The 27,099-nt window shown below is 35.8% G+C and overlaps 14 protein-coding genes across 14 annotated transcripts in view; 5 read left to right on the top strand and 9 right to left on the bottom strand.

Moving 5' to 3' along the window:
* Positions 1-37: 37 nt before the first annotated feature.
* FDP41_009676 (uncharacterized protein) lies at positions 38-3,055 on the top strand (the record flags this gene model as incomplete). The annotated part of the gene is made up of 3 exons (XM_044713659.1): positions 38-384; positions 452-662; positions 725-3,055. The coding sequence occupies 3 exons, from the start codon at positions 38-40 to the stop codon at positions 3,053-3,055; spliced, it is 2,889 nt and encodes a 962-aa protein (XP_044556695.1).
* Positions 3,056-3,061: 6 nt separating this feature from the next.
* FDP41_009677 (uncharacterized protein) lies at positions 3,062-4,450 on the bottom strand (the record flags this gene model as incomplete). The annotated part of the gene is made up of 5 exons (XM_044713660.1): positions 3,062-3,394; positions 3,476-3,784; positions 3,834-3,875; positions 3,980-4,236; positions 4,291-4,450. The coding sequence occupies 5 exons, from the start codon at positions 4,448-4,450 to the stop codon at positions 3,062-3,064; spliced, it is 1,101 nt and encodes a 366-aa protein (XP_044556696.1).
* A 67-nt stretch (positions 4,451-4,517) lies between these two features.
* On the bottom strand, positions 4,518-5,802 carry FDP41_009678 (uncharacterized protein; the record flags this gene model as incomplete). The annotated part of the gene is made up of 3 exons (XM_044713661.1): positions 4,518-4,616; positions 4,689-5,336; positions 5,395-5,802. The coding sequence occupies 3 exons, from the start codon at positions 5,800-5,802 to the stop codon at positions 4,518-4,520; spliced, it is 1,155 nt and encodes a 384-aa protein (XP_044556697.1).
* Positions 5,803-6,150: 348 nt separating this feature from the next.
* Positions 6,151-6,645, bottom strand: FDP41_009679 (uncharacterized protein; the record flags this gene model as incomplete). Its single annotated transcript, XM_044713662.1, has 1 exon — positions 6,151-6,645. The coding sequence occupies one exon, from the start codon at positions 6,643-6,645 to the stop codon at positions 6,151-6,153; it is 495 nt and encodes a 164-aa protein (XP_044556698.1).
* Positions 6,646-7,154: 509 nt separating this feature from the next.
* Positions 7,155-8,680, top strand: FDP41_009680 (uncharacterized protein; the record flags this gene model as incomplete). The annotated part of the gene is made up of 2 exons (XM_044713664.1): positions 7,155-7,747; positions 7,906-8,680. The coding sequence occupies 2 exons, from the start codon at positions 7,155-7,157 to the stop codon at positions 8,678-8,680; spliced, it is 1,368 nt and encodes a 455-aa protein (XP_044556699.1).
* Positions 8,681-9,847: 1,167 nt separating this feature from the next.
* Positions 9,848-11,310, top strand: FDP41_009681 (uncharacterized protein; the record flags this gene model as incomplete). The annotated part of the gene is made up of 3 exons (XM_044713665.1): positions 9,848-10,608; positions 10,748-10,967; positions 11,041-11,310. The coding sequence occupies 3 exons, from the start codon at positions 9,848-9,850 to the stop codon at positions 11,308-11,310; spliced, it is 1,251 nt and encodes a 416-aa protein (XP_044556700.1).
* An 881-nt stretch (positions 11,311-12,191) lies between these two features.
* FDP41_009682 (uncharacterized protein) lies at positions 12,192-13,063 on the bottom strand (the record flags this gene model as incomplete). The annotated part of the gene is made up of 2 exons (XM_044713666.1): positions 12,192-12,848; positions 12,920-13,063. The coding sequence occupies 2 exons, from the start codon at positions 13,061-13,063 to the stop codon at positions 12,192-12,194; spliced, it is 801 nt and encodes a 266-aa protein (XP_044556701.1).
* A 206-nt stretch (positions 13,064-13,269) lies between these two features.
* Positions 13,270-13,752, bottom strand: FDP41_009683 (uncharacterized protein; the record flags this gene model as incomplete). The annotated part of the gene is made up of 1 exon (XM_044713667.1): positions 13,270-13,752. One exon carries the CDS (start codon positions 13,750-13,752, stop codon positions 13,270-13,272), a length of 483 nt encoding a protein of 160 aa, XP_044556702.1.
* A 57-nt stretch (positions 13,753-13,809) lies between these two features.
* Positions 13,810-15,306, bottom strand: FDP41_009684 (uncharacterized protein; the record flags this gene model as incomplete). The annotated part of the gene is made up of 1 exon (XM_044713668.1): positions 13,810-15,306. The coding sequence occupies one exon, from the start codon at positions 15,304-15,306 to the stop codon at positions 13,810-13,812; it is 1,497 nt and encodes a 498-aa protein (XP_044556703.1).
* A 109-nt stretch (positions 15,307-15,415) lies between these two features.
* On the bottom strand, positions 15,416-18,748 carry FDP41_009685 (uncharacterized protein; the record flags this gene model as incomplete). The annotated part of the gene is made up of 2 exons (XM_044713669.1): positions 15,416-18,210; positions 18,280-18,748. 2 exons carry the CDS (start codon positions 18,746-18,748, stop codon positions 15,416-15,418), a joined length of 3,264 nt encoding a protein of 1,087 aa, XP_044556704.1.
* A 439-nt stretch (positions 18,749-19,187) lies between these two features.
* FDP41_009686 (uncharacterized protein) lies at positions 19,188-20,558 on the top strand (the record flags this gene model as incomplete). Its single annotated transcript, XM_044713670.1, has 1 exon — positions 19,188-20,558. The coding sequence occupies one exon, from the start codon at positions 19,188-19,190 to the stop codon at positions 20,556-20,558; it is 1,371 nt and encodes a 456-aa protein (XP_044556705.1).
* Positions 20,559-20,634: 76 nt separating this feature from the next.
* On the bottom strand, positions 20,635-22,290 carry FDP41_009687 (uncharacterized protein; the record flags this gene model as incomplete). Its single annotated transcript, XM_044713671.1, has 1 exon — positions 20,635-22,290. The coding sequence occupies one exon, from the start codon at positions 22,288-22,290 to the stop codon at positions 20,635-20,637; it is 1,656 nt and encodes a 551-aa protein (XP_044556706.1).
* Positions 22,291-22,452: 162 nt separating this feature from the next.
* Positions 22,453-26,075, top strand: FDP41_009688 (uncharacterized protein; the record flags this gene model as incomplete). The annotated part of the gene is made up of 7 exons (XM_044713672.1): positions 22,453-22,917; positions 22,963-22,985; positions 23,035-23,761; positions 23,968-24,132; positions 24,335-24,407; positions 24,626-24,994; positions 25,129-26,075. The coding sequence occupies 7 exons, from the start codon at positions 22,453-22,455 to the stop codon at positions 26,073-26,075; spliced, it is 2,769 nt and encodes a 922-aa protein (XP_044556707.1).
* An 83-nt stretch (positions 26,076-26,158) lies between these two features.
* Positions 26,159-27,099, bottom strand: part of FDP41_009689 (uncharacterized protein) — a gene marked incomplete at both ends in the record, with an annotated part of 1,052 nt that continues 111 nt past the window's right edge. The window contains 2 exons of the mRNA XM_044713673.1: positions 26,159-26,306; positions 26,381-27,099. The exon at positions 26,381-27,099 is cut by the window's right edge and continues 111 nt beyond it. Of these exons, the coding sequence (XP_044556708.1) occupies positions 26,159-26,306; positions 26,381-27,099 (867 nt within the window). The remainder of the gene's footprint in view (positions 26,307-26,380) is intronic.

Here is a 27,099-nt window from a genome sequence, read left to right on the forward strand (position 1 = left end):
TTTTGTAAACTAAGAACTTTTGATAATTCAACAAAAAATGGCTCTTCTTGAACAACAACGTTACCACCACCACGTTGAACAACATGCTCTTCATCATCGTGCTGAAAGCCTCTCAACCTCCTTGACCTCGGGTTGGATTAAAAAATTATTTTCTAATATTCACTCCAAGAGTTTAATTCCTTCCGATCAACCCATTCTTCAAATTATTGATCATCCTCAGCTCTTTTCCGATGGTATTCATTATTTTGTAACAGTGAGTGATGGAATTCATTCATTGCCAATAATTATTCAAATCTCAGGTTTTAATTTCAATATCAAGTACAAGGATTGTATTAAATTATTGAATGGATATGTGGTGAGTGATCATCGTCAACATCAGAGAAGGTATGTGAAATTCATGTTTAGATATATATTCAAAAAGACTGACCTATGTATGTACAACATGTTTCAGAACGATCAAAGTGACTGCATTCCAAGTGATTTCAGCCAATGAACAAACTGTTCATGGGTTTCCAAAACCATTTCTTCAAAACTATAATGTATCAGAGAATTCGTCTTTTTATCATGTGAAATTAGATCCACCTGTGAAAGAAGCTATTATGAGTTTGGAATTTAGTCCTTCTATGAAGAATTTATTTTGCGTTTCTTCATTGGATCAACGAGTATGTACGACGATTTGTATTCACAATTTCTATGAACTCTATTGAATTTCATCCATGAATAGACCTATTTGGGAAGAATTAGCCAAGATGTTGATGTTGGTGAACAACAAACGCACATGACGACACAACGACCATTTCATGTCGAGTTGATGAACTACACTCACCAAGATCCAGTAATCCATTCCACAATGAGTTTGGACAATTATGTTTATTCGTCGAGTATTCTTGAAGGAATGCAAGGAACTCTTTTTAAAATTGATTTTGAAAAATCTTTGATCATTTCAACCACTCATGCCAAATCACCAATTTTTAAAACAAAACATTCTTCTGAATTGAATGCATTAACAGGATGTTCTTGGAATGGAGAAGTAATACTCTTGGATGATAGAACCAATCGATTAGAAAGTCATTCAGTTTTCTCTGCACAGTCTGTTCATTATATGGACTTTAAATTTCCAAATATGATTGTTTTAACAAAACAACATTTTTCCTTGTATGATGTGAGAAATGGAAGGTGTTCAGAACCAACACTTATTGATCCCACTGAGATTTCTTCATGTGTTGCACTACATCCTTTACGTGACATGGCAATGATCGGTACTACCAGTGGAAAAGTCATGTTTTATTCATTTGAGAAATCAAGATATAACAAGAATGGAATACAATACATGCCTCACAGAGAAGAACAAAAATCACACAGTATTGTAAATAGCATCAATATTCCATATAAGAATTTTTGGCAAGATGGATCTATCATTACAACAGCATCTAATGGAGTTTCATCTTTGTGGAATTACAAGACATGTCGTAAAATTTATGACATTTCCATTAATGAACAAGGTCTTGGAAATTCATGTGGAGCGTTGAATGAGGATCATTCCATATTTGCATTTGCAGTCACAGACAGAGCTGTAGACTCAACAGCGGTAAAGCTGAATGTAGATTCTAGTCTTGTCTTTTATCCTATTTCAACGACAAGCAATCATCACTCATCAGATAGAGACTATGAAGACGTGCTACTACCACCAACTTTGGATTCTGTAGGTGCAGATCAACCTCTCAAGACAAATACTTTAAAAATTGTAGAACAGGCATTTTCGAGTGCAGATTCTTTTGCAAATCCAAAACAACCAAGTTATATTTCCTATTTGAGAATGAACAAAGCTAAACAAAAGCATTCTGAAAAGTGCCATTTTAATAATTTCCATTATTTACCAAACGAATTAATTGGAAACATTCTCGAGTATTTACAAGCTAGTTCTCTACCTCTTCTTTCCTCAGTAAGCAAACAATTCAGAGAATGTATATTTGAGAAATTGCACACGTTGATTATTAATAGGCCAATGCATGGCAAGTTTTATACCAGTTTTTTGCCAGAATTTGTGAATATTCGACATTTAATATTTAAGGGCATTGCTGTGCGTGATGTCTCATTGTTAATTTCGCATGTAAGGAACAAGGTAGTGAAATTGACATTAATTTTACCAAAAGAAGATGTTCTTGCTCCACAAATTCATATTGAGAATTTATTGATTTGGAGCAGTCTCTCAGAGTTAGTGATTTACAATTCTCGACATTTACAAGGTACCAAAGGAGACGGTGACCGTAGAAAATTGCAAAAATTACACCTTATCAATTGCATGTGTGATTTTTCCTCACTGTTTGAATTGATTTATATTCCGTCATTAATTGATGTGAACATCAGTGGATCTAATTTACCATATAATCAATTAATGTGTACACAAGAATCATCATTGAAAAAGCTTGTACTGAGCGGTGGTTCTAATCTTTCAGACTTGCAAGACTTGTTAAATTGTCACAAAAATATTGAAGAACTTCAAATGACCAACATGAAAGATCGTTTCTCATCCACATTAACTCTTCCTACAACATTGAGGTCCTTGAATATCAGTAATAATCCAATCCTACCACGACTCAAGCTACCTCTGTTGACACAACTCATGGTGGATCATGCTCCTCTTGACCAAAAGCAACTTGGTGAAATTTTGGAGCATTGTCCATTGTTAACTTTTATTTCTGCCAAGTATTGCAAATTACTTGATTTGGCCGATTTCAGACACCGAAATTTGACGAGTATTTCCCTCTTTGGATGCGTTGAACTGAAGAGTTGCACCATTTATTGCCAAAATTTAACATTTTTGAATGTTGGAAAGACATTGCTCAACGACGAAAGTATTGCTAACATTTTGAAGAACAACCATGCACTCAAGCAATTACATACTTCATTTTGCACGAATTTGATCGATCCATTTCATTCAGTGCCGAGTCATGGTTCACTCATGATTTGGAATGTTGGTTCATGTGCAGCGAGTGATGCAGCTCTCTTTAATGCTCTTCAAAAAGTTCCGACTTTACAAATTTTGAAAAATTAAATGTTTTTATACTTTGAATGTTTGGAATATATTTTCCTTATTAACCTCCATAGCAAGAGGAGACACTACAAGAGCCCCCTCAATTGGTGGTGGTATTGGTGCTTTTGTATTTACAACATTTCCCTTCTTAAGTTTTTCAAGTTCTCTCTTTTCTTTTTCTAATTGCTTTTCCAATTCCTCAAGCTTTTCTTCTTTCTTCCTGACAAATTGTTCTCTCTTTTCAAGGGCCTTCTCTTTATCCTTTAAAATTTTGTACATTTGTTGGAGATGAGTTTCCATTAGTGGATATTTCATGATAGTAGAATCACAAATTTCTGCAATTGTAATTCGTTTTTCTGGCTGTTGTTCATAAAGGAATGGCCATTGTGTTATTGTTAGAAAGTGTGTCCGTTCGGCTTAATCATGTCTGAAACAACTTACATTAATACGAAGCATGCTTGCAATTAATTCTGATAATTCCCGACTGTATTGAGAAGGAATTGGCTCATATTTTCCTGCAAGAATCTTCTTTTCCAGCAAAACACCATTTGGAGCTTTGAATGGAGGTTCTAGAGCACACAATTCATAGAGCATGCAACCCAACGACCAAATGTCACAGCTTTCATTATAACCTTGATCTGAAACATGTTCAGAGAGTAATTCTGGACTCATGTAGTAAGGAGTTCCCAATTTCGTGTGAGCCAACTTGGTATTATCAGAGAGCATTCTTGCCAAGCCAAAATCACCCAACTGTTCAAGTTTGTTAACAATGTGAGTTTCAATCATTTTCTAAACATACCTTGGCATTCAAGTTTTTATCTAAAAGAACGTTGGCTGGTTTCTAATGGGGGTTGTATTTGAGAATCCAATGAGTCCGTTATAAAAAGAATAATGGAGTCGTCGTAAGATTCAAATGTAAGTAGTAGAAAGATTGAAGCAACCTACCAAATCTCTATGGATAATCTTGCCTCCCTTTCTTAAATGACATTCCTTTAAGGCAGAACAGATTTCAGAGAATATTTTGAGAATGGTGGCTTCATCGATATACTCCTTTCTCTTCTTCAATGAAGCAATGAATTGCGATAGATCGCCTCCCTCGCAACATTCCATGACAATATACAATTTTTTCCTTGCCCGATCAAGTACTCGATTATGATACTTGACAATGTGAGGATGGTCCAATCCTCGCAAAATATTTACTTCTGTTTAGGAGTGTTTAGCGTTGAGAGTACTAGCCATCATCAATCGATACCTACCAGATACGATGAGTTGTTTTTCCTTTTCGCTCATTTTGGAGTAATCAATTTCCTTCCAAACGTACAACTGTTGGTCCTTCTTCGATCTAACCTTCATCACCTTACCAAAGCTTCCCGATCCAAGCTGCTCCACAATTTCAAAGTCGCTCAATTCTGTCATGTTGTTTATTTTTTTTTAATTTCAACAATCGTTAAGGTTTAAATTAAGGCGCCAATTTGAGTAACGGTTATTTATGAAGATGTCGAGAAATTTTGTGTGCAATGTATTGCTTGGGGAGTGAAGCATTGGAGGAATTGCTCCATTCTGTGAGCTTGTTGTGAAGTTGCTTTTTAACAAAAGATTATTTAAAATATATAATTAAATTGATCATAGTTCAACATTCATCGAATTGACTTACGTTGGTGAAAGAAGAGGATCCCTCCATGTATTTCAAAAAAGTGGGATTACTAAATATTGCATCCAACAGTTCAATGTATGGCTTGTCTTTTTCAATACGATCCATCTCTTGTAAGGTCGATATACCTTCAAGTTGGGAAGTGGAATATTCACAATTTGACAAAAAAACTTCAAGAATATCAAAAGGTCTCTTCACAACCGCTTGACCATTCGTGACAAACATTCCCAATTTTTCTTCTTGGTGATTCAAAATAAGATAACTCAAGTTATCCACCATTTGAGGATGTTGGTTAAAATGTTTCACAAAGGATGTGAGAGTGGTTGCAGCAAGCTTTGACAAGTTATTCTCTACCTCTTCATTTGCTTTTTGTTGATAAATATTGGTAATTCTATCGGTGAGATGAGTAGTGCTTAGCAATTCCAATAAACATTTGGTAGTTTCTAAATTTCCAAATTCCTCAATATAGGTTCCAGTAGATGCAACATTGATGGTTGTTCTTAAAGTTGAAATGATATTTTCCAAATGAGTTCTGTGAATCATCTTCTTATTTTCATCATACACAGAAAGGAACATTTGTGTGATAAATTCATCATCTCCAAAATAATAAATAAGAGAATCTTTAAGAGCTCCTTCAATTTCAGGTGCCCACTGTATCATTGTGTGTAGTGAAAAAGAATGTTTCACATCATTGCAGATAAAAACCTACCAACCAATTGATGTGATATAAGGTGATCGAGAAAAACAGAATTGAAAATAGTCCAACCCATTTCACAAACTCTCTTGTTCGTTCCTTACTTCGATTCTTCATCTTGGTTTCATATTCTTGTTGTTTTTGCTCATGTTTCAATCTTTTCTTCTCAAAAGCAGATTGAATTTGTTGCTCTGTTATGGTTGGTTTCGAAACTTCTCTTGAAACCAAAGACGTCATCAATGGTCGGAATTGATGGTTGTTCATCATGATGCTTTTCATCTTTCCGAATTGTTCCATTCCTCTTGTTGTTGTTGTCTTAATTTGAGTGAGCAGACAAGAAGAAACCATCATAAAATTTCTTTCATGTCCATTTCTGAACATCCATTGAGCCTCCTTTGAGAGGAATTTGGCTTTCAATACCATGCTTCGTGAACGTGTGTGTTCGAGTTGTAATATAATAATAATTAAGAGAGAGATTGTTGTGAGAATAATTCTTTGTGATTGAATTTCGGAGAGCAGTCGGTGAAAATGATAAAAAAGGTCCAAAAGTTTGCACGACAAACAAGCTGGCAGCGGCTTTTTCATGAAATCACACAATCATGTCGTGCCAACTTTTGAACCTTTATTATTTGTCCAAAGAGAGAGTGTATATATATGATATCCAAATATCAAATAATAATAATAGTAATATTAATTGAGGTAATATAAATAATTCATAAATTAAATGGGTGGTTAATTGTCAGATTCATTGACCTGCCTTCTGGTGAGCCTCTAAAATCTAGATTGAACAATTTTACTGTATTGAGCAGGTGTTTTGGTATTGATGGTCAATCCGTGCATGTTTTGGATATCTCTTTTCAACACCTCCATCACCATTTTGTGTTGTTTTACTAATGAAACTCCTTCAAATTTCTTAGAAACGACCAAGATATCAAACATTGCTCCACATCCTCCGGAAATATCATTTACTTTAATTACAGTGGAGTCGTTATCGGAACCCTCCTCACCGAAATGTTTGTGCAATATTTGTGCTAAATCTTGCTCTGTTCTTTTGACTTCGGAATTAGAAATTGGATTGGTATGAAACTCTCTTCTATTTTCCAATGATGAGGAGATGAGAGTTAAACGGCCGAATGAAGAAGATGCTGTTGCCGAGAAGCTACTGAAATGAAAAACATCATTTGAAAATAATAATAAAGGACGACGAGCGAGTGATGATGATGAAGAATTTGCAAATCTAGAGAGCCTTTGAAGATGTGATTTCATTTTTTGATAATCAATTTCATATTCTTTTTTCCTAATATTTATTAATATTTATGGACTTTGGAATTCAACGAGACAAGCGAAGAGCATTCTGTTGGAGAATACCATGCTGCTACTCTCCGCGGAGTGTCCATAGGAATGTGTGTGTTGTAAATTCGAGATCAGCTCCGCAAAAAAAAAAGAGTCTTGTATTCACTCCATCTCATTCACTCAGTGACATTTCATCAACACCACAACGGAGAATGAGCAAAATTTCACATCATCATGATCATTACCGATCACCATCATCAAAACGAAACTCCCTTTCTCACTTTCTTTTCAATCTTTTTGTAATTTTATTCGTCATTCATTCGCACCACCACCTCCACCATTGGGTCGAGTCGGCATCATCACCCATTCGCACCACCACCTCTACCACCTCTTTCATCCAAAATGGTACAACACTTGTTCCGAAACAAACTTTGACACACACACGAACAACAACATCCTCATATGTACCAGTCTATATCATGATGCCACTCAATACGGTCAATAACGATGGTTCACTCAATAATCCTTCTCAAATTAGAGCGAATTTACAAAAAGTGAAAAGTGTTGGCACCGATGGAATAATGATTGACGTTTGGTGGGGAATTTGTGAACAAAATGCTCCACAATCTTATAATTTCACAGCCTATCAACAATTATTTACCATGTGTCAACAAATTGGATTAAAAGTTGAACCTGTCATGTCGTTTCATCAATGTGGTACGAACATTGGAGATGCTGCTTATATTCCACTACCAAAATGGGTATTGCAAGTTGGTCAATTTAATCCAGATATATTTTATACTGATCAGAATGGTCACAGAGATCGAGAATACTTGTCATTGGGTGTCGATCATGTTGCAGTCTTTCCAACAAGTGTTCCTGGAAAGAATCGAACAGCAGTTGATATTTATTCTGATTTTATGACAGCTTTTAGAAATACTTTTTCAAGTTTTATTCAAAGTGGTGTGATTGATGTCATTGAAATTGGATTAGGACCTGCTGGTGAGATGAGATATCCATCTTATCAATTACAAAATAATTTGTGGAGTTTTCCTGGAATTGGAGCTTTTCAGTGGTATGTTGACTTGTTTCATATGAGGATCTTCTGATTGTTGTATGGTTGTTGTCACTTGTCATTATGGTGACACCATACCCTAATATTATAATGACTATTTCAAAATATTATGATCACATGCCATTGTTAAACTCGAAACTCTTCGTATTGATTTTCAGTTATGACAAGTACATGTTAAATAATTTAGCTCAAGCTGCAAGAAATGTTGGACACCCAGAATGGGGAACTGCTGGACCCAACGACGCTGGATATTACAATTCCATGCCATATCAAACTGGTTTCTTTAGTGACAGCACTTACAATAATTATGCTTCCAATTATGGTCAATTTTTCCTTAATTGGTATTCAGGAATGCTCATTCAACATGGCAGTGCTATTCTACAACAAGCTCGTTCTATTTTTGGAAAGAATGTAAAACTCGCAGGTAAAATTGCAGGTATTCATTGGTGGTATTTCACAGATAGTCATGCTGCTGAACTCACTGCAGGATATTACAACCTTCCAAGTTATGATGGTTATGGAGCTATTGCACAAATGTTTAGTCAATATGATGTTGATTTTGAATTTACATGTATGGAAATGATTGACAGTCAACAACCTTCGAATTGTGCATGTGGACCTGAAGAACTTGTTGCTCTTACTCGATCGACAGCATGGAAATATGGATTGGATTATGGTGGAGAGAATGCCTTAGATATTGAAGGTAATACTCAAGCAAATGAACAAATTGTAAAACAAGCTTCATCCAATGGAAAGACAATTTCTGGATTTACTTATTTGAGAATGAGTGACACATTGTTAAATTCAAGTTATAATTTTAATATTTATGCACAACTTGTGAATCAATTACACAACTTGGAATTCCTAGAAGGTCATTCCAAAAAACTCTCAATGCTCATTCAAGAATTGAAAAAGAACACTAGAATTTCATAAATATTCATTCTTTGTTTCAAAGAATGCATCCACAAGATGTTTATCTTTCCAATATCTCCTCATTTCCAGCTCGCATCAATGTCATCAATGCCACATGTCATTTTTGATTAGTTCTCCTAGAAGTAATACATGATGTGGATGAGATTCACTTTCCAAAGAGAGCATATTTGCATCTTCTAACATGAATTTGACATTCTCAAAAAAGCATTGAAATTACCGTTCAGTCCATTCTCTAATTGATGGTGCAAAGAATAAGACTGAAATTAGATCAAGTGTTCCAGTAAAGTATATTCATCATCTCTGAAACACTGCGACATGCGCGACCTCCACCACTCGACACACTCTTTAAAAAAACATTCATTGCATGAACAACAACCTATGAAAAGAGTTTTCAACTCTACCTTCATGAGTGATTCCCATGTTGAAGATAAAGAATATGAAAAACATAACTCTTCTCAGCACCATGAAAATCATCATCACTCTATTCCTTGTTGGGTTCTCGTGGTGGTGGTGGTGGTGGTCGTTGTCCTCCTCTTCTCGAGATCTCCATGATGATGACGATGAGGAGGAGAAGAAGGTGCATTCGGACAAGTGGTTTGTGGATGCATTGACTAGTCCAACCATGTTGACAACCACTCATCAACATTTCACCATCCCATCTTCATCTTTAACATCATCATCTTTAATATCATCATCTTTAACATCATCATCTTTAACATCTTCTTCTAACAACAATTCCTCTCTTTCTGATTATACCACCAATTGTCCTCTTTTGAAACGAATAAGAACCATTGCACTGGAACATGGTTATTACAACAACTCTTCTTATTTTCTAATACCATCCTTCAATTATACCAATGATATGATTACCAATTGGGAACAATATCATTGTGATGGAATACTCAACACACAATTCAATTCAACCTCAAAGGAAGGAATTAAATTTTTTGATAACATGTGGAATGTCAACTTTGTACCATCCCACAAATTCAAACTTTGGATTTGCTGTTTGGAAAGTCATTATTGCTTAAATTTGGAAAAATTGAAGTCACCTTTTACAATCGAACACAACTTGCATTTTGCACCAATGATGAGAATGATCATCCATTCGTTCTCTCTCATGTTGAATGCAACGGAGCGTATGTGAAATTTTGGGTTCCACTCAGCATGAACTTGCCATTCAAAATTATTGAATTCATTCTTTATACAATTCAATTCATTTGCTTTGTCATTTTAATTGGAATTCCAATCGGTAGCAAAACTTGGAAGAAACTTGTGGATCACATTCAACACACACAAAATGTCATTATTGTGGAAAGAGGTAAAACAAAACAACAATCCAATAATTCCTCAATTTCATCAAACAAAGAAGAAGAACATTCGATCCAACATGATGCAAATCTCTCCCAACTCACTAGTCATTTACATCAATCAAGTGTCAGCATTGTGAGAGGTGAAGAACAGTTGGTGGTTGTGACAACATCACCTTCCACTTTAACACTTTCAAATGCTGAATTGACCATCTCTTCAACCCACTCTCTATCACAACCAGCTAATGAAATGGAGACTTCTAAACCTACCACTTTTACTACAACTTCAACTCCTACTATTACAACAAACAAGATATCCTCTCAGAAAGAATCATCTTCTCCTTATCAAGCACTCTTGTTGGGTTATATTAGAATTTTATGTGACTTACGACTTCTTTCCACATTGTGTTTTCATTTGAGTGTTTTATGTTTAATGATTAATTCACTAATTTTCTTTGCTGTGACAAGTGATTTTGGAAATGCAGTTCATCAAAATGTTGCTCCTGCAATTGCATCATTGACATTTATATGTTCAGGATTGATACCTCTTTCTGGAACCTTTTTAGAAGTATTGTTAACAATTTCACAACAGAATGCGACCATTTCTATTCATGCAATGTAAGTATGAAATATCTTGATGGTCAATTTCACCAATTGTCTTCATTTTCCTAACATGTGGATGTTCAAAATAACAACAACAAAATAATATCCTTACTTGTCATTATGCATGTTCAAAATAATAACAACAAATTCACAGAATCATTGTTGCTATTGTCATGGCAATTACCATTCTCATAACCGTTGTCATTTTAATTGCAGCATTTTCAGCTCTATCTGTTACGGTAACAGTTCGAATAATGTCTCTTCCAATTGGTTTAGTAGCACTTGTAATTTCATGGACCATCATTTTGTCCTATTCCTTCAAGATTTATTTTATGATTCGAAAACAGAGAAAGATTCATTTCTTTAAATTTAAGGTAAGTGATCATGTTGTGTCTCTTGTCGTAGTGATGATTTATTGAATCCATGATGATCAACTTATTCAAATAGTTCACACAATACTTGTTCATTCTCATGTTAGGAATATTGTACCTCTTGTATGAAGTTATTACAGAATTGTGTTACTTGTTTAGTACATCTGTCACTCTCGATACTTTATTCACACGTCTCTTTAAACATAGAGTAGCATGTTACCTATTGGGAATTATGTTGTGGGGAGGATGTTATGTCTTATTTAGTAAGGACAATATGATTGAGTGTTATGGATTTATTTTGAAGCGATGTTTCAAGATTAAACTTTCAAAATCAAATCGCTCGTAACAATAATAACATAATATAACAAATTCTCAAAATACAGTCATGATCTCAACATTCCAAAGAACAATACTCTGATGATCACTTCTTCAAGATACAATTACATGCCACCAATTTTGACTCATTCCAAACATTTAAAGAGCGCAGATAGGTCAATGCAACTCAGATCATAAGTTTGATAAGGCATTACAATTGTAATACTTTTTAGACATTAAATTGATGGTAAAAGGTTCATCATCATTTTGTAAGCTTCAGCCCATTCGCTTTTCTTTCAAGGGAAAGACGTTCAATGACATGGCAAAATGGTAGTGACATTAAAGATTGCCAAGCGATGCAAAAGCTGGACAAGTTTCCGATCTTCTTGTTGAATGATTTAAGTCCCTTCTAACTACAGGTGTTAAGGTGAAGGTTCGTGATTACCATTTTAAGGTTTAAAAAGATAAGATATATACATTATTTTGAAGCGTCATTTCAACAGACAGGAAGAAACTTTCAAAAGGCAGTGAGGTGTTGAAATGAATGGATGTTTATTGTGTTCATTCCTATTACGAATCTATTTAAAAAAACTCTTTGAATACACACACACGTGGGTGAGATTACAACATGTGTTGCTCTCTTGTTAATTTTCTTAATAGCTTTTTGTCAATGAAAAATCAATCTCAATTCTCCTGGTATCTCTCTCTTGTGAACACGGTTAAATGGATTTACTTTTAAGGTATATGATACATTTTTAGGATAATATTTGAGATTGCGCAAAGCTATTGATCCATATGAGTATCATCTTTTTGTCCACTCATTCCATCAATTTTGGTTGATTCAAATTGATTTCACACAAGTATACATTATTCATGTGATCACACTAAAGATAATAATACAGGATCAACTCACTAGTTGATGGCTTTGACAATGGTTGAAACTAACTCTTCATGAAGTGGTGTTAATCTCGATCGGTCGATATTAACCATCACATATCTCGTTTCATATTTGTATTCTGTATCGAAATGTGTGTGTTTTGGTTTCAAGTCGTCGTTGTCGTCGTGTTGTGACCTCACAACAGTTGGCACATCTAAAATGTTATCCAAACGATCTGTCAATTTCACAAGCAATGCTTCCAAACTCATTGAATTTAATTTTTCAACAAAATAAGCTCCTCTTCCTAATCTTTTCTTTAAAACTGTTTCTGAAAGATCATCAATTTGTGAATGGAGTCCATCAACAATGATGGTTCTTGCAGATTCATCCAAAGTGTGTTCACGATATTCCTGTAACTTTTTTTCACAGAGAGCTTTCACTCGAGTGTCATCGTTGGTCACTTCACTCACAAATGTTGCAGTAATGGCTCCGAATTGTGTGGACAATTCTTCAAAAGTTGTTTCTGTATCTTCGAGAGTGTCATGTAAAACAGCAGCACATAAAATTGACTCGCAAAGGGTGGTTGAAGGGATGGTGTTGGCATCAATTTGGATTGTTTGATTCATTAATGACTGAACATAGGGTGTGTCTTTAAACTGAGCCAAGAATTGATTCAATCGTTTCGCAACACTCTATCACCATAGAGTATAATTATTATGATGATGATCACAAACAATTCTTCATGATCATACCATGTACCTACTTTTGGATGTTCGACATAGGGCGTTTTGTTGTCCTTTCTCATTTGTGAAGCATGTTTCAAGGTTGCGAATTGTATGCTCTTTCCGAACAAGTTTGTTTCGTTGGGAACGATGAGAAGAGTGGTGTCGAGAGAAGATGAAGACATTTTTGTTGACTGTCGAGAGGCGTAATGCTCTCTGTGTAACATGTTACAGCAATTGGACAGAATATCAAAATTAATAATAACAAGTGAAACCCAGTGGATTATATTCATTCATATGAGTTCAAAATTCCATCTCCGAAGTATATTATTATTGACAATAATCCATCATTTAAATAATAATAATGAAATTCAATGTTGATGATGATGATTTACTTCTTTTGTTGTTGGGCTAATAATTCCTCAAAATTCTTCTTTGAAATCTTTGGCATTTGACGATAAATCTTGCTGGCCTTATCCGAGTTTTGTGTGTTGAAATAAACGTTGAGGATGGCGCTATGAAGATAGACCAATGAAACTGTGTCTTCAGGAGCAATTTGTTCTAAAAATTGATGATATAAACTTTCTGCTTCGGCTTCCTTTTTCAAGAGAGCATATCCACGGATGTATCTCCAAGCGTTTTTGTATGTGATTTTACCCTCTTGTTTATCCTTTTCAATGACACCAATAACTTCATCAACTTTTCCTTGTTCGGCCATTTGTTCAAACTTTTGAAAATCGGCATCAATATTAATATCTAACCATGATGCTCTCGAAACATGGAAGGAACGGATTGAAGGAGCAAAGAGGCTTGATGATGAAGGGATGATGCGACGGTGTTGAAGGAACGAAGAGAGCGAGGAAATTCTTCTCATTTTTGTTTTGTTTGAAAATTCAAATAACAATCAAGCTTGATTCATCGAATTGTGAATTTATTGTTGGTGGTTGGTGTGCAAGAGGGAAAAGTCAAAACACAATGCAATATGATCCGATGGAAACATATCTGATGGAAGAGCTTCATATTCTGAGGCTCTTTCTTGTGAAATCATTTCGAGAGCTCGACAAACAGAGACACACGTCGTTTTGATTGGTGGACCATCCTTGTTCATCACATGGTTGAACTGAAAGGCATAATCCAAACAACCCTTGTAGTTCTTAGTATAGTTTGTAAATGGAGGTTCTTGGCCAATTACTTTCTTATAGAGTGAAAGTCCTCCTGATGATGAGAGAGGATTTGTTAATTTTTGACGAAACCTTAATGGTGAAGCTCCCTCAGAAGAGGATGCTTCTTGAGAGGACTCACTGGTTTCACATATCGAGACATACTTTGAGAATTCTCCATTTGGTGTGAAAGGAATAAAACTTCCAGGTATAAAAGCTTCTCCTTTCGTAAGTAATTCATAAACTTCACTGTCCGGCATTGAATTGAAATCTCCACACAGTAAAATTGTAATTGTCGAATCAATATCGTCATGATTCTGGTGTAGAAAATAGAATGTTTTCATCAGCACATATTGAGCTTGGCAAAGTTTCACTTCAGGATATGAAGGATCCCAAAACAAGTGCAAATTGACGACACAAAAAACTTGATAGGTGTCAAAGTGCCTCAGCAACACAATGTTTGCAATATTGTTAGTTATAAATTTGGAGATTAAATTACTACTAGTAACCACGTTTCCATTCAGATCAGATCGTTCATTTACATCAATTTCTGAATTTCTTTGAATTTCTTGACCAACCTCATTCAAGAAAATGGGAAATTCATCTAAAACTTCAAATTTCTCTAATTTCCAAAATGTTGCACATCCATCGGGTTTAAATGCGGTTCTTTGAGTATATGATGATGCATATCCAGCCTTCAAGAATTTATCTTTCCAATGGGTTGAGTATTTATCGCATTCTTGCAAACAAATAATGTCAGCATCATAACACATAAATTCTGCCCACAGCCTAATTTTTCGGTTTGCCCAATACAAGATTTCAGAAGTATCGGGTAAATGTGGACAGTATTGTTTTCTTGAATAATCTTGGCATAGCATATTGTAGCTAAGTAAGCGAAAGAAGTGTTGAGAATGATTATCATATGGTTGTGTGTTGTTATTTGAATGGTCTTGGTGTTCCGTAGACGGATCATGAAAAGATAAAGAATTTTCAGTGTTGATACTATCAATACTACTAATAATGTTGTGATCCTCATCATGATGATGAACATTTCCGATGCGTTGAACACATTTCCAATTTCTGCCCATACAATTTTCAATCGGAAAGAGCTCTAATGAAGTAGGCTTTTTTTTAGGTCTTCCTCTTCGTTTTGTTTGATTTTGTTGGTTCATCAACATTTGAGCAACTTCGTGCTCGGAAAGGTCTGACAGACAGGCAAATTCAGAACTTTTTGAAATTTCTTCTTCAGAGCTGTTTGGCCTTCTCATTATAATTGTTGAGTGGACAATTTTTTTTTTGAAACATCTTGAGATTCACTCATCCATGATCTTGAATAATTGGAGTGTTGTTTAATATGACATATTATTTACAAATACATTATTTTCTTCGTTTTGACTCTTTCCATTCCTGGATTCTTTGTTTGAGTTCTGGTGCTGGTTGTAGCATGTCTACAGAGAGAGGAGATCGATTGAATGGGTCAGTATTGTTGTTGAGTAAATGTCGTTCAATCGTTGGTCTATCAATGTAAATATTAGAAAGTGGCAATAGAACAGGATCTTCCATGATGGTATAAGTCAGCGGGTCAAGGAATTCATCTGGAGCGTCACTAAAGTCTACATTCTCGTCAACAAGTTTATGTGCTTCTTCGAGTGCTTTCAAAGCAAAGGTGTCAAACTTCTTGACATATTCTTCCGTTTTTCCAATCTTTCTCAAGATGGCAACAACACGTTCGAACACATCTGCCTTGAATGACCGTTCATCTCTAGCTACAGCTCTAGCGAATTCATCATAGGGAGAAAAGTGAATATAGGTGTCTGTAATTTCTGTTAATAAATATTTTGGATTGAATTGATACTTCTCTGGATCTTTGACCTTCAAGTTTTGACATTGTGGACCTGCTAGTTCGACCAAGAAATAGTTGAGCATGGAGGCGACTCGATCAACCATTTCTGGACGGAGGAAAGGTTGTGGAATGTCCCTTGAAAGGTAGCTTAACATATGTACAGTTTCGTTGGCAAGCAATAGATAAGATTTAACCATACGCTCGTATTGAGCGAGTGCGCTTAGCTTATCTTGCTTTTGCTGTTGTGTCATGCTGCTCCACTCCGCAGTATTATCCATCACAACTTGAATTTCCTTAATTTTTTGAAGATCCTTAAGACTTTCATCCAAGAGATAGATCGAGTCATTGAGAAGAACGTTAAAGAACTTCATAAACTTTGAGTGAGCTTCTAAATGTCTTGAAAGCTTGATAAATGATTGCTTGTACGGGTTGTATTGCCACAAGTCTTTCAATAACAAGGAAATGTAGTAACGGTAGTTGAATTTTTCATAGAAGGAACTCTCATATTCAATATCAACGTAAAGATTCATCAACCCTGAAGTAAGATGTTGTTGAGAATATTTGTGATTGGGTAGATATTCAACTAACTTTGGTGATAGGACATCATGCACTCCTTGAGGAATCAAGGCACAATAGAACTCGGGTAGTCTTGCAAGTAGATATCTGTTTTTGACGTAATGAGAATTATGAAGGAACATGGCCATCATGTCAAAAATTTCATCTAATACGACTAGATTCAAAGTCTCGGGTTTAAATCTGAGTAAGAAGGTTAGAGCAATAACAATATCTTCAAGGAAAAACTCTGACATGGAAGCAAAATCCTTTGGAACTTCGGCTGGTAGGTGAGCAACACATGGAGTGCTTGGATAATTTTTGTGATTGACAGGATCTGCCATTTGGATGAGCCAAATGCTACTGAATCTATAAAAATCTGTCATTAGCTTAAGAAGTTGAGGATCAAAAAGATGTGTCTCTGCAGTCCATCTTACAATGTACAACAAATCAATTTCTTTTCTAAGCTCTGGAGTTTGATTTGTTCCATACACTCGTTGAGACTCTCCAAGTCTCTTGAGAGCATTTTGATATCTTTCTTGAGTGACAAGATAACCAATGTGAAGACATCGGTACGCCATGAAAAAGGACTGTGTAATGAATGAGAAGTCAGTTGGTTGTTTTGTTTTGTAATACTCTTCTGCGTCTTTTTCAGTCATTGCGAATTTTGTGTCATGCTTAAAATTGAGATCATTATTCATCATTACAAAATCACTCTGAATTTTTGATGTTTGAATTTTGTTTGGTTCAATTTTAAGGAAAGGTTCACAAAGCTTTAAGAGTACTGCAGCCATGTTGGTCATGAACCCTTCACTGGCTATAGAATATGGGTCAGCTTGAAGTTTAGCTCGAGAAGCATTTGAATCTATCGTCAACATCAACCATTCAATTGTCTTGTCTCTTGTTTCTTTTGGTTTAAGTAAGTTCATAATTATACCATGTAAATTAGTATGATACATTGATATTTTTGTTCGAATTTGTTCCTTAATGTTAGCGACATCTTGGTTTGTCAACCTCTCAATGTCCGCACGGAAAAAGTGTTCTCCAACTTTTGGTTGGTCATAATAGGCAGTGATTTTGAAAAATGGACCCAAAATGCATTCATATTCAAATCCATAACCATCTCTTTTCTTTGGAAAGAAATTAGTGTGTCCCACCAGAATCATAGCAATCTCCTTGATAGCTGTTATTCTTTTAAGCCCAAATAAATAAGGAGTATAGTCATCAAGTAACGTTAATTTCAGCATTTTTGATGACATTTCTGTGAATATTGGAGTAAATATTTTCTCTAAAGTATTGTCCTTTGAAAATCTTGCGACAAAATCTTGCAAGAACGTTCCTGGAAAATCTCTATAGATAAAGGGTAAGAGTTGAAGAGGTCCTTGTTTTGCCACACTTTCAGGTTGACTGAACATGTCAGGATTTGTTAAAACAATGCCACAGTACGAGACAATGAGTTCTTTCAATCCTTTTACAAATTTGATTAGATCTTCTTTCTTTTTTGTTTCAGCAACACTCAATTCCTTTTCTGCTCTTTCAAAACATTCCATCAAATAACCAAAGATTGTTTTGTCAGTGCTAGTTTCAAATCCTTTCGAAACACGTTCCACAATAACACCCTCCACATGATTTTCAGTAAAAAGTTGTGGTGCCTGTTGTTGCGATAATTCATTCGCAAGATCTTTCAAATGATGCAATGTGGGATCAATCTTTGAAGGTGCCAAACACACTTTAAAGATCCTCGAAATTGCATCATGAATAAATTTCTTGGATGAATCTGTATAATGATCAAATTAAAAACGTTTGATAATTTTGTACAAAATAATTTCCAAATGGAATCACTTACCATCGTATCCTTCTGATTTGACGGAGGTTGATTTTGAAGGAGTACTTGCTGTCGATGAAGGCTTTATAAAATCATCTCTTGTATCCATCATATCGCCTCCACTACTACTACTAGACGATTTCGTGCTGGAACTGCTGCTTGGAGTGCGAACAGTATTGCTTGCAGATTTGATCGGTGTGCTCGAGCAATGCAATGTCGATGATGCTGCTTGATTCGTTGTTGGAGCGCTTGTAGGAGCATTTAGACGATTTAATCTTCGTTGCCGAATCTCATCTGCTGACAAGGCTTTCTCTCCACCTTGTGCAACACTCGCATTATTGTTGTCAACTACGACCGGAGGTTGAATTGTTGTTGATGCTGTCGTTGCTACTTCATTACCAGATGTTGGTTGTTGATTTTGTTGATTCTTCTTTTCCTCATCATCGTCGTTTTTGTTTCCAGACAGAAACAGTCTAACAAAGTTCGACATGTTTTGTTACGCTGATGAATCCACAATCAATATCCTCTTTTTATTTTTTTTTCGTATTATTTTTAGGACAACGTTCCAGTTTCAAACTCAAACCCAGGTTAACCCAGAGTTCGTGTCAAATCATGAACGAAATGGAAAACAATGAGAGAAAAGAACTGTTTTTTGGTTCAATTACAATGTTGTTTGACAATAGAATTTGCTAGAATTGTTGCTTTCTTGAATACGGAGTTGACATTGATTCAAAGAGTAGGCAAAGAAACAGTTTGTTGAACACAACAAATTAAAAAATAATTTTTAAAAAATTGAGAAAAGAAATTGGCTGTCCAAACTCGAGTCAATCTCAAGTTTAAATCGATTGATTTATTTTGAAACAAAATCATCATATACATTCATACTCTCATACTTGTTTTTCAATTATTGAAAATAGTAAGACTGAAGTATGGCCTCCACCACCACTCGTATTCTTGATTATACTCCTTTTCTTTCATTGGTCAGCCGACTCCGTAAACCGAGTCCAATTCGTGCACTGATGCCGATCATGTCTCTTCCTGGTATGATCTCATTGGCTGGTGGTTTACCAAATGCTTCTACTTTTCCATTCCAATCCATCAACGTGGAATTGAAAAGTACAACAACAACAACTCCGACAACACTTACAGTGGATGGTCAATTATTAGCAGATAGTTTGCAATATCATCCAAGTCAAGGATTGCCTCAACTCACGAAATGGTTGAGAGAACATCAGAGAAAAACTCATTCTCTCATCGAGGATGAAAAAAAGGAAGCGTGGGATGTAATTTTGACAACTGGATCACAAGATGGCCTCACAAAAGCTTTTGAAATGTTTTTGAATCCATATTGTGTTCAGGAACATGCCTTGAAACAATCCAGTGAGACATTGAATGAAGATGATAATATAAGAGATGCTATTATTATTGAACGACCAACATATTCTGGTTCTTTGAGTACACTTTTTACATTACAACCACACATGATTGAAGTAGATGTTGATCAATTTGGTCTCATTCCTGAACAACTTGAGGAATCTATTCAAGAATTCAAGAAGGAGCATCCAAAGACAATGATTAAATTCCTCTACACCATTCCCAATGGACAGAATCCAAGTGGTTGTTCATTGACTCTCGAAAGAAAAAAGAAAATTTATGCTCTCTCTCAGAAATATAACTTTTTAATTTTGGAGGATGATCCATACTATTATTTAGCGTTGGACAACCCAAGTGAGCCAGTTCCATCCTTTTTATCTATCGATACAGATGGAAGAGTTCTCAGGTTTGACTCTCTTTCAAAGGTTCTTAGTAGCGGAATTAGATGTGGATTTGTGACTGGCCCAATTCAACTAATCAATCAAATGGTTCTTCATATTCAAGCAAGTAATTTGCATAGCTGTGGATTATCTCAGGGAATTGTTTATGCATTGTTAAGTCAATGGGGAGAAGAAGGATTTGCTCAACATGTAAAACATGTTCAAAAGTTTTATACTTCTAAAAGAAATGATTTGATTGAGTGTATTGATAGACATTTGAAAGATTATGTTGAGTATAGCATCCCTGTATGTGGAATGTTTGTTTGGATGAAATTGAAGGGAATCTCTGATAGTTTAAAATTTATTGAACAAAAAGCCAGACAACAAAATGTGTTAATGCTTCCAGGCACATATTTCTATCCTACAAAGGGAAGTGCGACACCTTATGTGAGAGCTTCATTCTCTATTGCTTCAAAGGAACAAATGGATGAGGCATGTAGAAGGTTAGCTATTCTCATCAAGGAAGAACTTGCCCAACAACAGTAATGTCACACACAACTCTCAATATATCAATTTATTTACAAATTCTATTGCATGATTCACAATATATGCCTTGTTGTTCTTAGAAGAACTTGGTGGTCTTACTTGACTGAACGATCATGTCCTTATGCGAGAGAGCATCAGGTAATTCATGCCTTTGTTTTACGGCGGCTCTCCATTTCTTTGCTCTTTGTGTTGACTTGATATTGATTACTGAGAATTTGAAAGAGAATTTTCTGGTTGCTACAATGGGATTATTTGGTGCTCTCAAAGACGTTTCCTTTACCATTTCATCCTTCCATTCTTGTTCAAACTTTTCGACAATGTAATCCCATCCAGAGGTGAGGTCAATGTACATACAGTCGTATTTTCCTGGACCCTTCACACTTGTCAAATCTAAATGCTCTTTTGAATGCCATTTGAATCCAAATGTCGGAGAGAATGCACTTGATTTGGCACTGACACCATGATACTCTCCTGTCTGATCGAATTTACCATACTCACTTCCTTCAAGGCCAATCATGACCCCACCGTAACTATCATGTTTTGGAGCCATATGATACAAATATAAATGTCCATTTGAACCGTTTGCTGTTGATTTCACACCTGTTAACAGCATTTGACCCTCACCACCCATTGGAATGTTCATTCCCCAATGTCTATGATGCCTAAGGGTATATTCTGAAGAGCGTAACATTTTAGTATCTCTAAGGCTAAAGCCTTTTGTTTTTTGCTCAATTAGCACTTTTTTTGCTTCTCCCATGATCGGTATCTCATTTTCTTCAAATTCGAGCCCATGTGTGGCACTGAGACGTTTGAACACAACCTTTCCCTTCTTGAGACAATGATCTCCGCTTGTCGAAGTTGTTACCAGCTTGGCAATATCACCCTTCTTGTCTCCAGTTATTAACCAATTCCAAAAGGAAAAATCATGCGAAGATTTGTCCCCTTTGTTCGTACTCTTTGGCAGCTGAATGACAATTCTTCCACCGTGTGATAATGCTGTGCAGATCGGCCATGTGGTGTCAGACCAATTTTTGAATTGATACTCTTGAGATTCTTCGTTTTGTTTTCTCTTATCAAAAGCCACAGCCTTCTGTCGATAGAAGAGACCTCCCCATCGTAACACAGCCATTATTCTTCTTAGAACATTTCCTCGAGCCTCGCTTCCAGGACAGGCCAAAGTTTGTGCCCACATTTCTGCATCTCGCTTCGTTTGGGTGATAAATCCATACTTTCTCCATTCCTCCAACACTAAATTCTTCATCCAATTAATGCCATCTGCATTGGGCCTTTTGGTATCTTCTTTCTTTTTCCTACTACTTTCATTGTCGCTTTCACTGGAATACTCATCGACTCCGACTGTTGTGGTGTCATCTCCCATAGCACTTTTCTGTGTTGTCTCTTCATATGTTTGAGGACTCAAACTTAGCGAGGATGAATGGGGGCGAGTTGTATTAGGATCAAAATATTGATGATTTAAAGTTAATGTTTTAATCAATAAGGATGGATCGGAAGGTGATGATGAGGCGGTTTGGGAGTGATTCGTTGGAGAATGAGGGCGATGGATAGGCAACGACTTGGATGAAGAATGAGCCCCGCACAATGATAATTCACTCCTCTCCAGAGGAGATGATGCGCTACTATTCACCGGTGAACCCTCTCCATCATTTAAGGCTGAGCTTGATTGATGAACTGAGCCCTCAGAGCACTTGTGAACTTCCTCAACTGGATTCATTTTTTTAGGCACAATAAATTGTCATTATTTCACACGTTTTCATGCCACATGGTAACATCCAATCTCTGTGTCAATGCTTCTCATCATGTTTTTCAATAGTATCTATTGATGAAATTGCGAGACAATGTAATGCATTTATCAACGAACCAAACAACATAAAAAATGACTGCGTCTCAGCCTCCAACACTAGGCCATCGACGGGAGGTGCCTTTTGCAACAGCAGAGGATAGTTCTGTTCATCCTTCTCTGACGCATAGAAATATAACGCCTGGTGCTGATAGTCATAGCACATTCTCGTCCGATATGATTCCGAATATGAATTACTCCAGATCCGAAATAGGTAACGATGAAAATTCGAGAGTCTGGGAAGAAGAAATTATTTCATCATCCGAGGATGAGATCAAACGACCAAAACCTTCCTATAAGAGTTTACTTTGGATTCCTCTTGTCATAATTTTGAATCTATGTGTTGTACTGTATTTTTATATTCCGCTACACAAGAAATTGAATATTAGAATGATTTGGAATTTGGACGACTTGAAGAAAGTCTATGGAGCCATAACGAGCAAAGAGGCTGAAAAGCACTCCTTTGAACTGTGGTGCTTATTTTTCTCTCTCTATTTATTTGTAAGTAAATATTATTATAATGAAGTGAATTATGACCTTTTTCAGAATCAAATATCATGTATGCCAGGGTATGTTAATGAATGAGTTTTAAGAAAAATTGACAATTATTTTTGAAAGAACTGTGTTTCTTAACATTATATCTGGGTCTATGATGGGAACGTTTTATGGTACTTTAGTTTGCACAATTTTGAATACGATCGGAGCTGTTCTCTGTCACGTTTTGTGGTATTTTAGCGGAAAAGACTTTTTATTAAGTTTTGAATGGTTCAGAGTTAGAGTTTCTAAACTCTCGGCAATGTTGCAAGGATATAGGAAAAAAGGAGGCTTTAAAATGACCTGGTTTTTGATATCACTTCGATTGTTTCCCCTGACACCGAACTGGTTTGTGAATATTGCTGGTCCAGTACTTGGAATCACTACTACTGAACAAATTTATTCTGTATTTATTGGCATGATTCCATTCAATTATATCACTGTTCATGCTGGATTGCTACTTTCAGAGCTTAAAACTGTGAATGACATTTATCAACCAAAAACTGTGTTTTTGCTGGTACTCCTCTCCCTTCTCTCCCTCATTCCTGCAATCATGAGAAAATTTGGAAAGAAAGACGAAAAAGAAGAAGCTATTATTATTGAATCTGACTCATCTACCACCCTTCCATTTTTTGGAAACCATGCATTGAATCGCTCATTCAAACCACAACATGAATTTATTCACGATACCATGAAGGCCTCCAAAGGCATGGTTGTAAATAGTGTCAAGTTTTTATCCAAAATGATTGAACAACAAAGTAGTCAATATTTTGGATCGACCTCCAAACCATTCTCTGACTCGTACAAGATTGTATGATGAGATTCATCATGAAAGTTATTCTTACTCAACCATGTTTACCTTAATTTATTGAATATTAATTCATCCCAACAATAACACTTTCAAATTCAGATCAACGTTCAACACAGCCTTGTTCCGAAGTTTATTCAACAAGGCGACAGTTGTATAAAAAACACTGCATAGGTCATGGCGATTTGTTGTCTCTCTCACTCACAAAGTGTTCGAAATGGGAAATCTTGTCCTTACCACGACACTCAGCTGGTGGTCCCTTGACACTCAGCGATAACTCGTCTCTGAAAATTGATCCGTCGTCCAAGACCCAGAAAAAAATTTTCTCTTCTCCACACGCTGCATTTCAAATCATCACCACATCAGAGATGGAAGTAAGTACTTTTTGCAGTGATCATGAGTGAGATCAACCTGTTGTTTCTATTTCTCTCATGACCTGATGATATTATGGTTTCATCCATCAATTTTTTTAAAATTGTTATTCACGATGATGATGAAACTATCATCCTTGAATGATGATGTATCTATCTCATCATTACATCTTCATTTTCTTCATTTGATGACTTTTGTTCATAGTTGAATCCTATGGAAAAGCCAGACTTCTCCGGCTATTTGAAGAAAAAGGGAGGAAATATCAAGACCTATAAGAGTAAGTAGTGCTCGCATCAAACATCTACGATTTCAATAACAAGAATAATTATCGATGTGTAATTGGATGATGCCGATCCTTCCATATCTAACAACAACAACAAAATTCAACTTGTTATTCTCATCATGATATATTTCTGTGCTGATCTCTATCATCACGGTGATGATTACCATTATAAACTCATCATTCCCTTCTCTCAACAATTCTTCATCAAATAGGAAGATGGTTTGAACTGAGAGGAAAACTCTTGTTCTACTTTAAGAAACAAGGAGACAAAAAACCAACTGGTTTCATCAACATTTCTGGAGCAAAAGTTGAAGTGGATGAATCAAAACCAATTAGTTTCAAGCTCAGAGGCAAAAACTTGGCAAGAGTTTATGAAATTTCAGCGGAAAATGAATTTGATTTCAATTCATGGATGAAAGAGTTGAACAAGGCAATTAATTATAATCCAACACAAGACAAGGAAGGATTGGAGGAAGTCAAAGATGAAATTCGTAATGCCAAGTCGCAAGAACAAGTGACAGTTTCAGGAAAGGCATCGTCTGGAAAGAAGGTTACATTGAGTGATTTTGAATTGTTGACTGGTAAGTAACAAATTTTAGTCTCCATTGAGAGATCGAATGGTTGTTTCTTTGCAATTTTATGACTCACTATGATTACCTGTCTCACATTCATCATCACCACATTGATTCCACAACAAATATTTTTATGAACTCAGTGGTCGGAAGAGGTTCATTTGGTAAAGTTATGAAAGTAAGAGAGAAGGGAACATCTAAAGTTCTTGCCATGAAAGTTCTCAGAAAGGACATGATTGTCAAGGAAAACATGGTGTCACACACTCTTGCTGAGAAGAAGATTTTGCAAAGCATTGATCACCCATTCATTGTTGCTTTGCATTACGCTTTCCAAACGGAAGAAAAACTCTATCTCGTTTTGGACTATTTGCCTGGTGGTGAATTGTTCTTCCACTTGAGAGAAGAGACTAAATTCGATGTTGAACGTGCCAAATTCTATGCTGCACAAATTGTTCTCGCAATTGAACATTTACACAAGAATGACATTATTTATAGAGATTTGAAACCAGAAAACGTTGTTCTTGATGCAGATGGTTATGCTGTTTTGACTGACTTTGGCTTGGCTAAAACATCAGTTGGAAATAATACACCAACATATACTTTCTGCGGTACACCTGAATATTTGGCTCCTGAAATTTTGAAAGGTCAAGGACACGGAAAAGCTGTCGATTGGTGGAGTTTGGGTATTTTACTTTATGAAATGATTGTTGGTTTACCTCCATTCTATTCTGAAAATATCAATGAAATGTATGAACTCATTTTGAAGGCTCCTCTCAAATTCCCAAGCACAGTTGACGCTCAAGCTCAATCAATTTTGAAGGGACTTTTAGAGAGAGATGAACACAAGAGATTGGGTGGAGGTCCACAAGATGGAGCTGAAGTTCGAAGCCATCCATTCTTCAAGAATATTGATTGGGACAAGCTCTATCATAAACAAATCTCTGCTCCTTTCAAACCACAATTGAATGATGGTAATGATACCAAATATGTTGACACAGAATTCACGTCTGAGCGTGCCCATGACAGCTTTGCAGTTGGAATTGGAAAGGAAGAAAACAAATCATTCGACGATTTTGACTTTACCAAATAATTCTGTAATTATTGAACTACTCATGTACCAATAGTCTATTAAAATATTTAACAATGACGTTTTTTTACAACATTCATCACGAGTCAATGAAATTCATCCTGGAATAAACTTTTAAGAAATGATCTAACACTACTCAGCAACTGATCGAATGGAATGCTTCTCATCGGTTTTTCCTCGTATTCCTCCTCGTTTTCATCTCCCGTATCGAACACATCATAAAGATTAGGCGAGCTTTTTATGTGTGTAATTTAAACATAAGCAATGACGATTGGGTGTTGTGCATGCATGGAAAGCCAAAAACTTACCTTCCATCTGAGTTGGTGTACACCAAATAAGGCATCCCAAAGAATCCGTGATGGTCAATCTGACCAACGTACAGATATTCGTCCTTACTTATCAAAAACAAACAAATTTCATGATTGAAACTTCTTGTGAACTTGCAAATCATTCCACACGTCTTAAACTCGTAACACGTTTGGTCCCACTCTTCTGAGTTGCCGAAATAGGAGAATGGCTTGTTAGTGATAGAGCAAGAAAATTCACACTCTTTTTGTGCTTTTTCAAATTCATCTAAAATCCTCATTGCAAAATCTTGATATTGTTGATCAGTCTTGATATCACAAATGAAACATGTTTCAATTTGAGAAGGATCAGAATGATCATCATCATTACTTTCATTTCGTTCGGTTATTGGATTAAATATCTTGTCGTGCGTCATGTAAAATTCTCTCAATAAATCCATATCAACATTTGGAAGGTGAGAAAAACATGTTTCATTGTAATGATGTTTTCCGAGTTTTTGTGTGAGTCCATTCACTAACAACAGGGATTGTAAAGAATTCTTCGTTTCATCAAGAATGGAATCACCACTGCTGCTGCTATGGACTTGACCTTTATGTGTTTTCATTTGGATATCATAAAAGAATTGATGATGTTTATCCCGATTCAGAATGATTGGATCAATACTTTTATCCGATTGTTTGAAGATCTTTTGTTTTTCTCTTTCATTTCGATGATCCCTAAT

The sequence above is a fragment of the Naegleria fowleri genome (genome assembly GCF_008403515.1).
Source record: "Naegleria fowleri strain ATCC 30894 chromosome Unknown tig72, whole genome shotgun sequence".
Classification (NCBI taxonomy): Eukaryota; Heterolobosea; class Eutetramitea; order Acrasida; family Naegleriidae; genus Naegleria; species Naegleria fowleri.